The following is a 12,680-nucleotide window of genomic DNA, read 5'->3' on the forward strand; positions in this document are numbered from 1 at the left end:
TTAAATAAATTGAGGCCATTTTTAAGAAAGATTATTAAAAGTTATATTTTATTTACTCCTACAGTGATTTGGTTTTGTTGCTACTGTTATGGTGTATTTGACCATGGTATATATTTGCCTCTGGTGAGAATAGTATGGTACAACACAATGGCGTTTGTTTGCCATTCCATGGTCCCTGCATCGTAACAAATTAACTGGTTAGGCCTGGGTCAAAAAAGTTTGAAAAGTCCTGCCTTAGACTGTGATGATGACCTCACTACAAGTCCTGACACTGACAGCACTCAGGAAGATAATGGGGGCATGGTGACCTAACTATAAGAGAGGCAATATCTGTGGAGGGGGGTTATGGGGAACAGATTATGTCAGGAGCAGAAAAAGAACAGGGAGACCCTTTGATAGAAGAGATTGGGCTAAAGATGAAGATTTGCTTAATCCACTGTTTGGACGAAGCGATTCTCTGATTTGGTGTGTCTGAACTTCTTCAGATATGAAATTATTATACTCTGGGGTCTCTTCAGAACACAGAATATAATAGGTGTAGGCCCAAGGGAGATGTAAAAAAAATTAAAAAAAAAACATTTATACTCACCTTCTCTCTTTGGGCCCCTGCATGGTGTCCAGCAATCTGTATCTCCCTCCTCCGTGTGCATGATGTCACAGAAGAGCGTCAGACTCGGCATGTGGCGCTCTTCTGTGATGTTATTCGAGTGGGGTCACTGCCTAGGAAGACACAGATCCTAGGACACTGCAAATAGGCCTGAGGGAAGATGACTATAAATGGGATTTTTTACGGATCCCTTGGACCTACATCTATTATATACTGGGGTCTTAAGAGAACCCATAATTTATTGTAAATCATGCGACGATCATAATCCGCACAATGTACTGGAGAAATTATCTTTCTGTTTTCTTCTCTTGTGATCAAAACATAATAGATTGAACGAAACACTGACATATTGAAGTGCTGATGTGTACCCTCTATTTTCATAGACAAACTGAACAGGAATAATTCGGCGCATATCATTTTACCTTAGGAATTTGTTCAGGTCACCATGCTTCATGTACTCAAACACCATGATGAGTGGATCGCCCTCTACACACACCCCATAAAATGTTACGATATGTTCATGTTGTAGGTTTGTCAGTAACTCTGCCTCACGATGGAAGTCTTTTCGGGCATTGTCACTTGCATCTTTTAATGTCTGAAAAATGAATATTTCTTATTAGCAAATATATTACTATTACCACATTATTGACCAGTATGTGGACAGAAATAGTCTCAATGAATCTATACAATAGATATGTCATCTAAAGATTATTTAATTGTTGCACAAAACAGAAAAACTGCAAATTTAAAGCTATAACATAGGGAAAAAACACAATAAAAGCGACCTGAGATTTACAGAATGTAAAGCTGTTAGTGTTGCCAAGCAACAAAAAGAAGTCAAAAGAAGAAGAAGTCAGAGATGGGGAACATGTACATGAAGTCTGATGATCATGTCAAATAGGTAAGTAAGAACACATGATAAGCCCACCTACTGCATTTATTCTATATTATCTATTGATGCGGAATACATGATTCCCTATGCTGATAATACTGTGTCATCATGAATGTGTGGGTGCAATATCTATCTTACTGTATATATCCATTATATTTCTAATAGATTCAGTTTATTGTTTGCATAAAGATTTAATTTAAAAAAACTGACTCTCAAAATAATGGTTACCATGATCATCCACATGAGAACAGTCAAACATCGTATTATGACAATGTAACATGCAGCATAACTAGATCTTTGGATGTTCATGTGGGTTCTCCAGCTATTTTTTTTTTTTATATATAAATGAATATTCTGTAAAAAATAGAAGGAAAAGGAAATGTGAATGCTCAGCCAATCGCTGCAGCTATGATCAATGTCAACCAGTGTTTGGCTCAACATCCATGTTCTTACAAGAGAGATGTGTTGGCAGGGGATTCTTAAAGTGAATTATTTTATGTTTCTATGGGTCATTCTGAACTGTTTAAAAAGATATCATAAGTTTTTTTATGAAAAAAACTTAATGAAATACCATAGGTTTTTTCCAATATAAAGCATAACCTTTATTGTTTATGACTGTCCTAAAGACATATATCTACTCTCTATCAAGTTCAATATGAACTTAGTAAATGCGGTTCAGATAACTGTCCTATATCCGCAGCTGAGACTCATGACTCAAAGAACCTCACATTGTCTTCTCCCATAAGTTAATATATGAGTAGACAGTGGATATAGGACTTTAATTTAGCCATACACAATAAAGGTTATGTTTTATATTGGATTTTTATTTTTCAACACCTATCCCGATGAGCTTTGATTTTGTTAATTGATAGGTTTATTGCATATGATCTGCATCTCTGCTGTTGTATACCTAGTCAACTTTTTTCCTATCACTAAGTATATACAGTCCTATGAAAAAGTTTGGGCACCCCTATTAATCTTAATCATTTTTAGTTCTAAATATTTTGGTATTTGCAACAGCCATTTCAGTTTGATATATCTAATAACTGATGGACACAGTAATATTTCAGGATTGAAATGAGGTTTATTGTACTAACAGAAAATGCGCAATATGCATTAAACCAAAATTTGACCGGTGCAAAAGTATGGGCACCTCAACAGAAAAGTGACATTAATATTTAGTAGATCCTCCTTTTGCAAAGATAACAGCCTCTAGTCGCTTCCTGTAGCTTTTAATCAGTTCCTGGATCCTGGATAAAGGTATTTTGGACAAACAATTCAAGTTCAGTTAAGTTAGATGGTCGCCGAGCATGGACAGCCCGCTTCAAATCATCCCACAGATGTTCAATGATATTCAGGTCTGGGGGACTGGGATGGCCATTCCAGAACATTGTAATTGTTCCTCTGCATGAATGCCTGAGGATTTGGAGCGGTGTTTTGGATCATTGTCTTGCTGAAATATCCATCCCCGGCGTAACTTCAACTTCGTCACTGATTCTTGAACATTATTCTCAAGAATCTGCTGATACTGAGTGGAATCCATGCGACCCTCAACTTTAACAAGATTCCCGATGCCGGCATTGGCCACACAGCCCCAAAGCATGATGGAACCTCCACCAAATTGTACAGTGGGTAGCATGTGTTTTTCTTGGAATGCTGTTTCTTTTTGGACGCCATGCATAACGCCTTTTTTTTATAACCAAACAACTCAATTTTTGTTTCCAAAATGAAGCTGCCTTGTCCAAATGTGCTTTTTCATACCTCAGGCAACTCTATTTGTGGCGTACGTGCAGAAACGGCTTCTTTCTCATCACTCTCCCATACAGCTTCTCCTTGTGCAAAGTGCGCTGTATAGTTGACCGATGCACAGTGACACGATCTGCAGCAAGATGATGCTGCAGCTCTTTGGAGGTGGTCTGTGGATTGTCCTTGACTGTTCTCACCATTCTTCTTCTCTGCCTTTCTGATATTTTTCTTGGCCTGCCACTTCTGGCCTTAACAAGAACTGTCCCTGTGGTCTTCCATTTCCTTACTATGTTCCTCACAGTGGAAACTGACAGGTTAAATCTCTGAGACAGCTTTTTGTATCCTTCCGCTGAACAACTATGTTGAACAATCTTTGTTTTCAGATCATTTGAGAGTTGTTTTGAGTAGCCCATGATGCCACTCTTCAGAGGAGATTCAAATAGGAGATCAACTTGCAATTGGCCACCTTAAATACCTTTTCTCATGATTGGATACACCTGGCTATGAAGTTCAAAGCTCACTGAGGTTACAAAACCAATTTTGTGCTTCAGTAAGTCAGTAAAAAGTAGTTAGGAGTATTCAAATCAATAAAATGATAAGGATGCCCATACTTTTGCACCGGTCAAATTTTGGTTTAATGCATATTGCGCATTTTCTGTTAGTACAATAAACCTCATTTCAATCCTGAAATATTACTGTGTCCATCAGTTATTAGATATATCAAACTGAAATGGCTGTTGCAAACACCAAAATATTTAGAACTAAAAATGATTAAGATTAATAGGGGTGCCCAAACTTTTTCATAGGACTGTATTGTAAGAGATTTTGCACATTAACTCACAAGTATTTTTTTCTGTTATGGTAAACTAAACTATATAATTAAAATTATGATATACACTCACCGGCCACTTTATTAGGTACACCTGTCCAACTGCTCGTTAACACTTAATTTCTAATCAGCCAATCACATGGCGGCAACTCAGTGCATTTAGGCATGTAGACATGGTCAAGACAATCTCCTGCAGTTCAAACCGAGCATCAGTATGGGGAAGAAAGGTGATTTGAGTGCCTTTGAACATGGCATGGTTGTTGGTGCCAGAAGGGCTGGTCTGAGTATTTCAGAAACTGCTGATCTACTGGGATTTTCACGCACAACCATCTCTAGGGTTTACAGAGAATGGTCCGAAAAAGAAAAAACATCCAGTGAGCGGCAGTTCTGTGGGCGGAAATGCGTTGTTGATGCCAGAGGTCAGAGGAGAATGGCCAGACTGGTTCGAGCAGATAGAAAGGCAACAGTGACTCAAATAGCCACCCGTTACAACCAAGGTAGCCAGAAGAGCATCTCTGAACGCACAGTACGTTGAAGTTTGAGGCAGATGGGCTACAGCAGCAGAAGACCACACCGGGTGCCACTCCTTTCAGCTAAGAACAGGAAGCATGGATCCATCCTGCCTTGTATCAACGGTTCAGGCTGGTGGTGGTGGTGTCATGGTGTGGGGAATATTTTCTTGGCACTCTTTGGGCCCCTTGGTACCAATTGAGCATCGTTGCAACGCCAAAGCCTACCTGAGTATTGTTGCTGACCATGTCCATCCCTTTATGACCACAATGTACCCAACATCTGATGGCTACTTTCAGCAGGATAATGCGCCATGTCATAAAGCTGGAATCATCTCAGACTGGTTTCTTGAACATGACAATGAGTTCACTGTACTCCAATGGCCTCCACAGTCACCAGATCTCAATCCAATAGAGCATCTTTGGGATGTGGTGGAACGGGAGATTCGCATCATAGATGTGCAGCCGACAAATCTGCGGCAACTGTGTGATGCCATCATGTCAATATGGACCAAAATCTCTGAGGAATGCTTCCAGCACCTTGTTGAATCTATGCCACGAAGAATTGAGGCAGTTCTGAAGGCAAAAGGGGGTCCAACCCGTTACTAGCATGGTGTACCTAATAAAGTGGCCGGTGAGTGTACTACAGCCTAGAAAAGCTTAAATGGTTAGTGTCCCAACTATTGGGGTAGACTTCACATTGAAAAGATACATTTTAGTTACCATATGTGAAAACAATTATTGCTGAAAACTAACATAATTTGGAGAGTTAATATGTGTGTGTGTGTGTGTGTGAATTCACATCTACCTCTGCAGTCAATGGAGATGCTAGACAGGGGTCAGATGAACCCTGTTCTTGAGAAGAGAATAACCCTTTAAGTCACTGATTATTTAGGAACTATGGTAATAGCAAGTAGGCTGTATATGTCAATACCTTTTTTTAATGTAGATTGTGAGCCCCATATAGGGATCACAATGTACTTTTTTTTTGTTTGTTTCCTATCTGTATGTCTTTGTAGAAAGGGAGGAAATCCACGCAAACATGGGGAGAACATATAAACTCCTTGCAGATGTTGTTCCTGGTGGGAATCGAACCCAAGACCCCAGTGCTGCAAGGCTGCAGTGCTAACCACTGAGCCACCGTGTTGCCCCTGTATATATCCATATCTTGAGAAATGGCATATCTACCGTGGAGGCAGGGTAAGCATTTGCTCATGGAACCTGTGGAGGGAAGGGACCCACAGGTTCCTCTCATAACATTTCTTCTCTGATAAGCAAGCATCAGAAATATGCCTCCTACTTTGCCAGGAGAACATTAACCCATTTATGAAAGAGTAGTATTAGCTCAATATAAGGTCAAATAAGGGAGGTTGTGGAAAAAAGACTAGTTGAATGGGCTGCGATATTATGTCTGTCTGCTGGACTGGTGGACTTTGATGTCAGAAGTAAGCATGCAATTGTTGTAATTGTTTCTGAGGTTTTATTAATTTTTCTTTTTTATTCTTTAAACACATTTATTTCAAAATACTAAGAGAAAATACTTTATTTCTACAACCACTTCTCTTCTTTACCTTGCTTTTTTGTTTTTAAAGGGGAGGTCAAATTCTGAGTTTTGGTATAGGGCATTATGATTTCTACGTATGCCCCTGATCTTGGCATTCTATGGCTATATGCGGAGTAGGATTATAAGATATACCAGCCATTTACATGTGGTCAGCCCTATTTTGAATCATCCTTTGATTGTTGTTTAGACCCCCATTATCTCTAAAACTGTCCTTACTTATTTATCCCCATAGTTAACACATATATGAATGGAAGCAAGATGTAAGATATTACCTTCACTGCAACAAGTATCTTATCAAGTTCAGGCCTCAGGTTATAGCATTCTGCAAGAAACACTTTGCCAAATGCTCCTTCTCCCAGTTCTCTCTTCAAGACAATGTTATGCCTCTTTATATGTTGAACAACTGTAATAAGAAAAAGGTAGACTTATTACCACAAAATACTCTTAGATAGTACTGTGAAACTTTGGCCATTATTACTTACATGGTGATAATATTGCAGTCCAACAAACACAATGTCAACCAAGTGGAAAATGTTATTTGTGTTATCTGCTATTTCTTCTAAAGATGAAATGGTTATTTCTTAGTTATCCCAGAAAAGAGTGACATAGTAAACCTCTAAACAACTACTGTATGACCATGTTATACCAAATCTGTACTACACTCTAATCATTGTCTTATTACTTCCTAATAAGAAAGCTGTATATGTTCTGAGAAAACTGCAAGTAGGTTGGTAAATAGATAAAACTTGAACATGTGCCTGGTCAAGAAGGTAAAGGTAAAGCTGCTCAAAAAGTTCTTAAAAAGTTTACGTATTCTTGCATTTAATGTAAAGAAATAGTGTACACTAATGTTCTACGGAATATTTCATTACCATGGATAAACTGATCAACATTGCCGTGTTATATGTAAATGAGTGTATTGTCTACCCTACCAGCTATACAAACAACTCTTCTACAGTTACCACTAGGTTATACACAAAATACTTAGAAGCTTCAGGTAATGACTTACCAATCACAAAAGCATTGTTTTAAGTACACTCTTGGGCCAAGATCAAATCTGCATTCGGGCTATTCCATTTGCCTATCCGCATGAAATATGCGGAGAAAAAATCCTGCAAGCAGCACTTTTCTCTCCACATTTTTTGTGCGGAAACAACATGGACCCCATTATAGTCTATGGGGTCCGCAGGTTTCCTGACGTAACCGCTTTTTTATGTGGATAGGTTTCCTTTTGTGGGGTCCCCAAGCGGACTCCCGAATGGAAACCCGAATACAGATGTGAAACGGTCCTTAGTGGTTATGATTAGAGATGAGCGAACACTATTTGAAATAGCACGCTCCCATAGAAATGAATGGATGTAGCCAGCACGCAGGGGGTTAAGCGGCCGGCTGCCAGCAAAGTCTGCGTGCCAGACGCTTCAATTCATTTCTATAGGAGCATGCTATTCAAAATGACTGATTCGAATAGTGTTCGCTCATCTCTAGTTATGATGTTTCTGTATTATCACATAAGTTCAAGTGTTGAAATTGATTTTAGACTCAATTACACATTTGCCATCTTATCTTACATAAAAAAAAAAATAATGCAGAAAGCAATGCTAAATTGTCAGGTAAAATTATGGACAGGATGATGAAAGTCTCCAAAAATCTCTTTGCTTTTACCCCTGTATGATAGTTTTTAAAGATCATCTGTCTTTGCTTATAAATGACAATATATATATATATATATATATATATATATATATATATATATATATATACACTCACCGGCCACTTTATTAGGTACACCTGTCCAACTACTCGTTAACACTTAATTTCTAATCAGCCAATCACATGGCGGCAACTCAGTGCATTTAGGCATGTAGACATGGTCAAGACAATCTCCTGCAGTTCAAACCGAGCATCAGTATGGGGAAGAAAGGTGATTTGAGTGCCTTTGAATGTGGCATGGTTGTTGGTGCCAGAAGGGCTGGTCGGAGTATTTCAGAAACTGCTGATCTACTGGGATTTTCACGCACAACCATCTCTAGGGTTTACAGAGAATGGTCCGAAAAAGAAAAAACATCCAGTGAGCGGCAGTTCTGTGGGCGGAAATGCGTTGTTGATGCCAGAGGTCAGAGGAGAATGGCCAGACTGGTTCGAGCTGATAGAAAGGCAACAGTGACTCAAATAGCCACCCGTTACAACCAAGGTAGCCAGAAGAGCATCTCTGAATGCACAGTACATCGAACTTTGAGGCAGATGGGCTACAGCAGCAGAAGACCACACCGGGTGCCACTCCTTTCAGCTAAGAACAGAAAACTGAGGCTACAATTTGCACAAGCTCATCGAAATTGGACAATTGAAGATTGGAAAAACGTTGCCTGGTCTGATGAGTCTCGATTTCTGCTGCGACATTCGGATGGTAGGGTCAGAATTTGGCGTCAACAACATGAAAGCATGGATCCATCCTGCCTTGTATCAACGGTTCAGGCTGGTGGTGGTGGTGTCATGGTGTGGGGAATATTTTCTAGGCACTCTTTGGGCCCCTTGGTACCAATTGAGCATCGTTGCAACGCCAAAGCCTACCTGAGTATTGTTGCTGACCATGTCCATCCCTTTATGACCACAATGTACCCAACATCTGATGGCTACTTTCAGCAGGATAATGCACCATGTCATAAAGCTGGAATCATCTCAGACTGGTTTCTTGAACATGACAATGAGTTCACTGTACTCCAATGGCCTCCACAGTCACCAGATCTCAATCCAATAGAGCATCTTTGGGATGTGGTGGAACGGGAGATTCGCATCATGGATGTGCAGCCGACAAATCTGCGGCAACTGTGTGATGCCATCATGTCAATATGGACCAAAATCTCTGAGGAATGCTTCCAGCACCTTGTTGAATCTATGCCACAAAGAATTGAGGCAGTTCTGAAGGCAAAAGGGGGTCCAACCCGTTACTAGTATGGTGTACCTAATAAAGTGGCCGGTGAGTGTATATATATATATATATATATATATATATATATATACATTTTTTTTTAAATGTAGATTGTGAGCCCCGTATAGTATGTCCTTTTTGGAATATGGGAGAAAATCCACACAAACATGACGAGAACATACAAACTCCTTGCAGATGTTTTCCTTGGCAGGATTCAAACCCTGCTAACCACTGAGCCACCATGTTGCCCCAACTTATAAGTTACAATATTGTAATGGAAGTTTTAATAAGATATGTCCCTGTTTTGTTTTTGTCATTTTAGGAAATTGTATATACCAATGAATGAGTCTCAGAGCTTTACTTGCCTCTAAATGAGTTTACAGGCTGGAGCTTCTGGAAAAGTCTAGGCCAGTAACATTCACTGTTGCTCATCAATGAGGTCACACGAAGAACAAATAGATATTACTACATAGAGAAAACTGTAAAATGATTTTACCTTAAAGGGGTTGGCCATTTTCAGACCAATATTAGTATAATATTATAGTACAAAGAAATGTACAGTAAAAAGATATACAATTTTCCAATATACATTCTATATCAAGTCCTCACGGTTTTCTAGATTTCAGCTTGCTGTCATTTATTCTGTTACCTCTAGAGCAGGGGTGTCCAATACGTCAATCGCGATCTACCGGTCGATCACAATGGACGTAAGGGTCGATCACGGGATGCAGCCAGGGATCCCCAGTGTCTGCTTGTTCACAGTGCAGGCTGAGAGTCATCTACGGACAATGGCAGGCGGGGCTGCCACAGCCCCAGCCTGCCAGTGTCCAGAGATAACTTTCAGCCTGCGCTGTGAACAAGCAGACAGCAGGGATCCCTGGGCGGCTACAGAACGCCACTGTCTCCTGCTCTCACGCTCCACCCGGTCCCACCCACATGTCCGGCCCTGCCCACAGACACACCCGCCCCGCCCACAAGAAGTGGGTAGTAGATCTTTCAACTTGGTCATGTTATAAAGGAGCTCACATGTTGACAAAGTGTGAGCACCCCTGCTCTAGAGGATAAAACTCTGACCATGGTCATGTGATTTACGGTCCATGGTCATGTGATGTACACACAGGTGCCGCTCGTTATAGTCACAGCACAGGAATCAGACATCTGCCTGGTAATCAGCTGTGCACCTGTGTGCTCATCACATGACCATGGACCGTAAGTCACATGACCATGGACCGTAAATCACATGACCATGGTCAGAGTTTTATCCTCTAGAAGTAACAGAATGAATGACAGCAAGCCGAAATCTAGAAAACTGTAAGGAATTGATACAGAAAGTATATTGGAAAATTTTATATCTTTCTATTGTACATTTGTTTGTCAATATTGGTCTGAAAGTGGCCACCCCCTTTAAGTTGTCTTTTATGTTTCTGGCCATTTTGATTATGATTCATAGATTGCATAGTATAGTATGGTATAAATTCACAAACTAAGTTATTTTATTAATTTATAGAGTCCTGCCAACATGTTGCTCAAACAGATTGTCATCATTCTTACCAGTCTCTGTACCCACCGGGGCTCAAAGACTAACTCCAAATTAACTTCACAGTGTTTATTTGGTGTGGTGGAGTTGGATTATCTGGCGTAATCCCACCCAAACATGGTGAGAACATACAAACTTTGTGAAGGTGTTTCCCCTGGTTGGATTCAAACTCAGGAGAAATGTGTAACATGAAGTTTGTGGGCCCAATGCGAAATCTATAAGTCTCCTCAACTAGATTGTATTTTTTATACTACTGGTCATCTTTTATTGGCATCTTAAGGGCCCTCTAAGGCTACTGCATCCACTGCATGCCCTCAAGTTACACCCCTGACCAGCATTAACCACTAAGCCATGGAAAAAATAACTCTCATATCATGCAGAATGTGTTTTTTAATTATTTTTTCATGCATGTATCCTAACAGTGCTTTGGTGACTAATGCTTTTTAAGTGAACTAAGACAGTAATCCATGTATATAGACGGAAGACATTTTGAGAAGCTGAAGACTATTCCATAATACAATTTCAGTAGTACGGGTAGACATATAAATGTGACCTGCCCTGTACAGATTGCTAAGCCAAGCTTTTTCAGCAATGCTCAGAATGTAGCCAGAACTGCAATATAAATAGAAAGCACTAATCTGGGCTCAGAGAAAAGTTGTTCGGTTGACAGGCGAGACAGATTTAGAAATATTTTAATGAATTATTCTTAATGTATTTAAGGATCATTGTTAATGATTATTTAAAAGGCTTGATAACAAGTATGACAAGCCGATCTAACAAATGTCCTCATCACTCATCGTGCTTCTCAGAATAGCGCTCTCATCAGATGCTGTAATCTTAATTCTCTCCATCAATTTTAGGAAGCAAATATTTCTGTCTCTTGTGCTGCTTATTTAGATTATGAAACTTGTGACTTGGATTCTGGGAAGCAAGTAAGAAAAACATCACAAATGGCATAAATATAAATGGAAGTAAGGATTGCAAATTTCATCTTTACCCTCATGGTTGAGGTTTTGCTACCAGAGCACAAACTTGCATCGCAGGAGCAGTCTATTTGGCATAACAAGTGAGTTAAGCAAGTGTGAGAACAGGACTTTGTCTATTGTGTGACTTTTGATACAGTGGGAAGTATTGGTTCTTGCTACAAATATCTGAGTGTATTTTCATTCCGAAACAGGCTCTGTCCCACAAGACTGGTGAATAGCAAATGTTGTCAAAAAGTGACCCCCAAATTATACACCGGTAAGTTTAACCTCAGTGGTGAGTAAAATATTTGAGGGCTTTTTAAAGCCTGGTTCACATTAGCGTATGTATTCTGTCCGGGGAGAGTCCGCATGGAGACGACCCGAACGGAATACAAGCGCAATTGCAAGCACTGTGCTGTAAAAGCACACGGACCCCATAGACTATAATGGGGTCCGTGTGCTTGCCGTGCACTGCCTGCACGAATCATGTCCGCATATAGTAGAAAAAGTAAATTGCTGCACCAGTGATTGCCTTGTTTGTCATTTCCAGTTCTTCAAGCATAGGGAATGTAAATCAATTTTTTACTATAAGGACCCTGCAAATAGTACATCCATAATATAGTAAAATATGTGAAAAAAAGGAATATAGGAAATCTATTGTCTAATAAAATATGTTCAAACAAGAGTATAAGACATCCATAGTGTAGTCAAGTACATGAAAAAAAGGATATAGGACATCTGTAGTATAGTAAAGGATGTGAAAACAAGAATATAGGACATCCATAGTATGGTAAATTATTCAAAAGAAAGAATATAGGAGGTTTGTAGTGTAGTAAAGTATGTGAAAAAAAAGAATATATGACATCCATAGTTTAGTCCATAGTAAGAGAACAAGATATTTCTGGCACTCAAGATGGATGTTTTTTTATGCGTTTATTGCAGGCATCCAAAGTTATACATATATAAAACGTTTCAGTCCAATGACCTTCATCAGTTATAACGGATGCAGCAGAGGTAGATATGTGGAAAAGAAGTCCAGTATGGAGGGTGAACTTCACCCTCCATACTGGACTTCTTTTCCACATATCTACCTCTGCTGCATCCG

General features: G+C 39.6%; 1 protein-coding gene across 3 annotated transcripts in view; it reads right to left on the reverse strand.

Moving 5' to 3' along the window:
- NTRK2 (neurotrophic receptor tyrosine kinase 2) overlaps positions 1-12,680 on the reverse strand; it is a 202,494-nt gene that overhangs the window by 49,531 nt on the left and 140,283 nt on the right. For all 3 annotated transcript variants that reach the window (XM_075278019.1, XM_075278024.1, XM_075278014.1), the window contains 2 exons: positions 6,420-6,550; positions 1,030-1,202 (listed from right to left, as the gene is read on the reverse strand). In XM_075278019.1, coding sequence (XP_075134120.1) covers positions 1,030-1,202; positions 6,420-6,550 — 304 coding nt within the window. The remainder of the gene's footprint in view (positions 1-1,029; positions 1,203-6,419; positions 6,551-12,680) is intronic.

The sequence above is a fragment of the Leptodactylus fuscus genome, chromosome 1 (genome assembly GCF_031893055.1).
Source record: "Leptodactylus fuscus isolate aLepFus1 chromosome 1, aLepFus1.hap2, whole genome shotgun sequence".
In the NCBI taxonomy this organism is placed as follows: Eukaryota; Metazoa; Chordata; class Amphibia; order Anura; family Leptodactylidae; genus Leptodactylus; species Leptodactylus fuscus.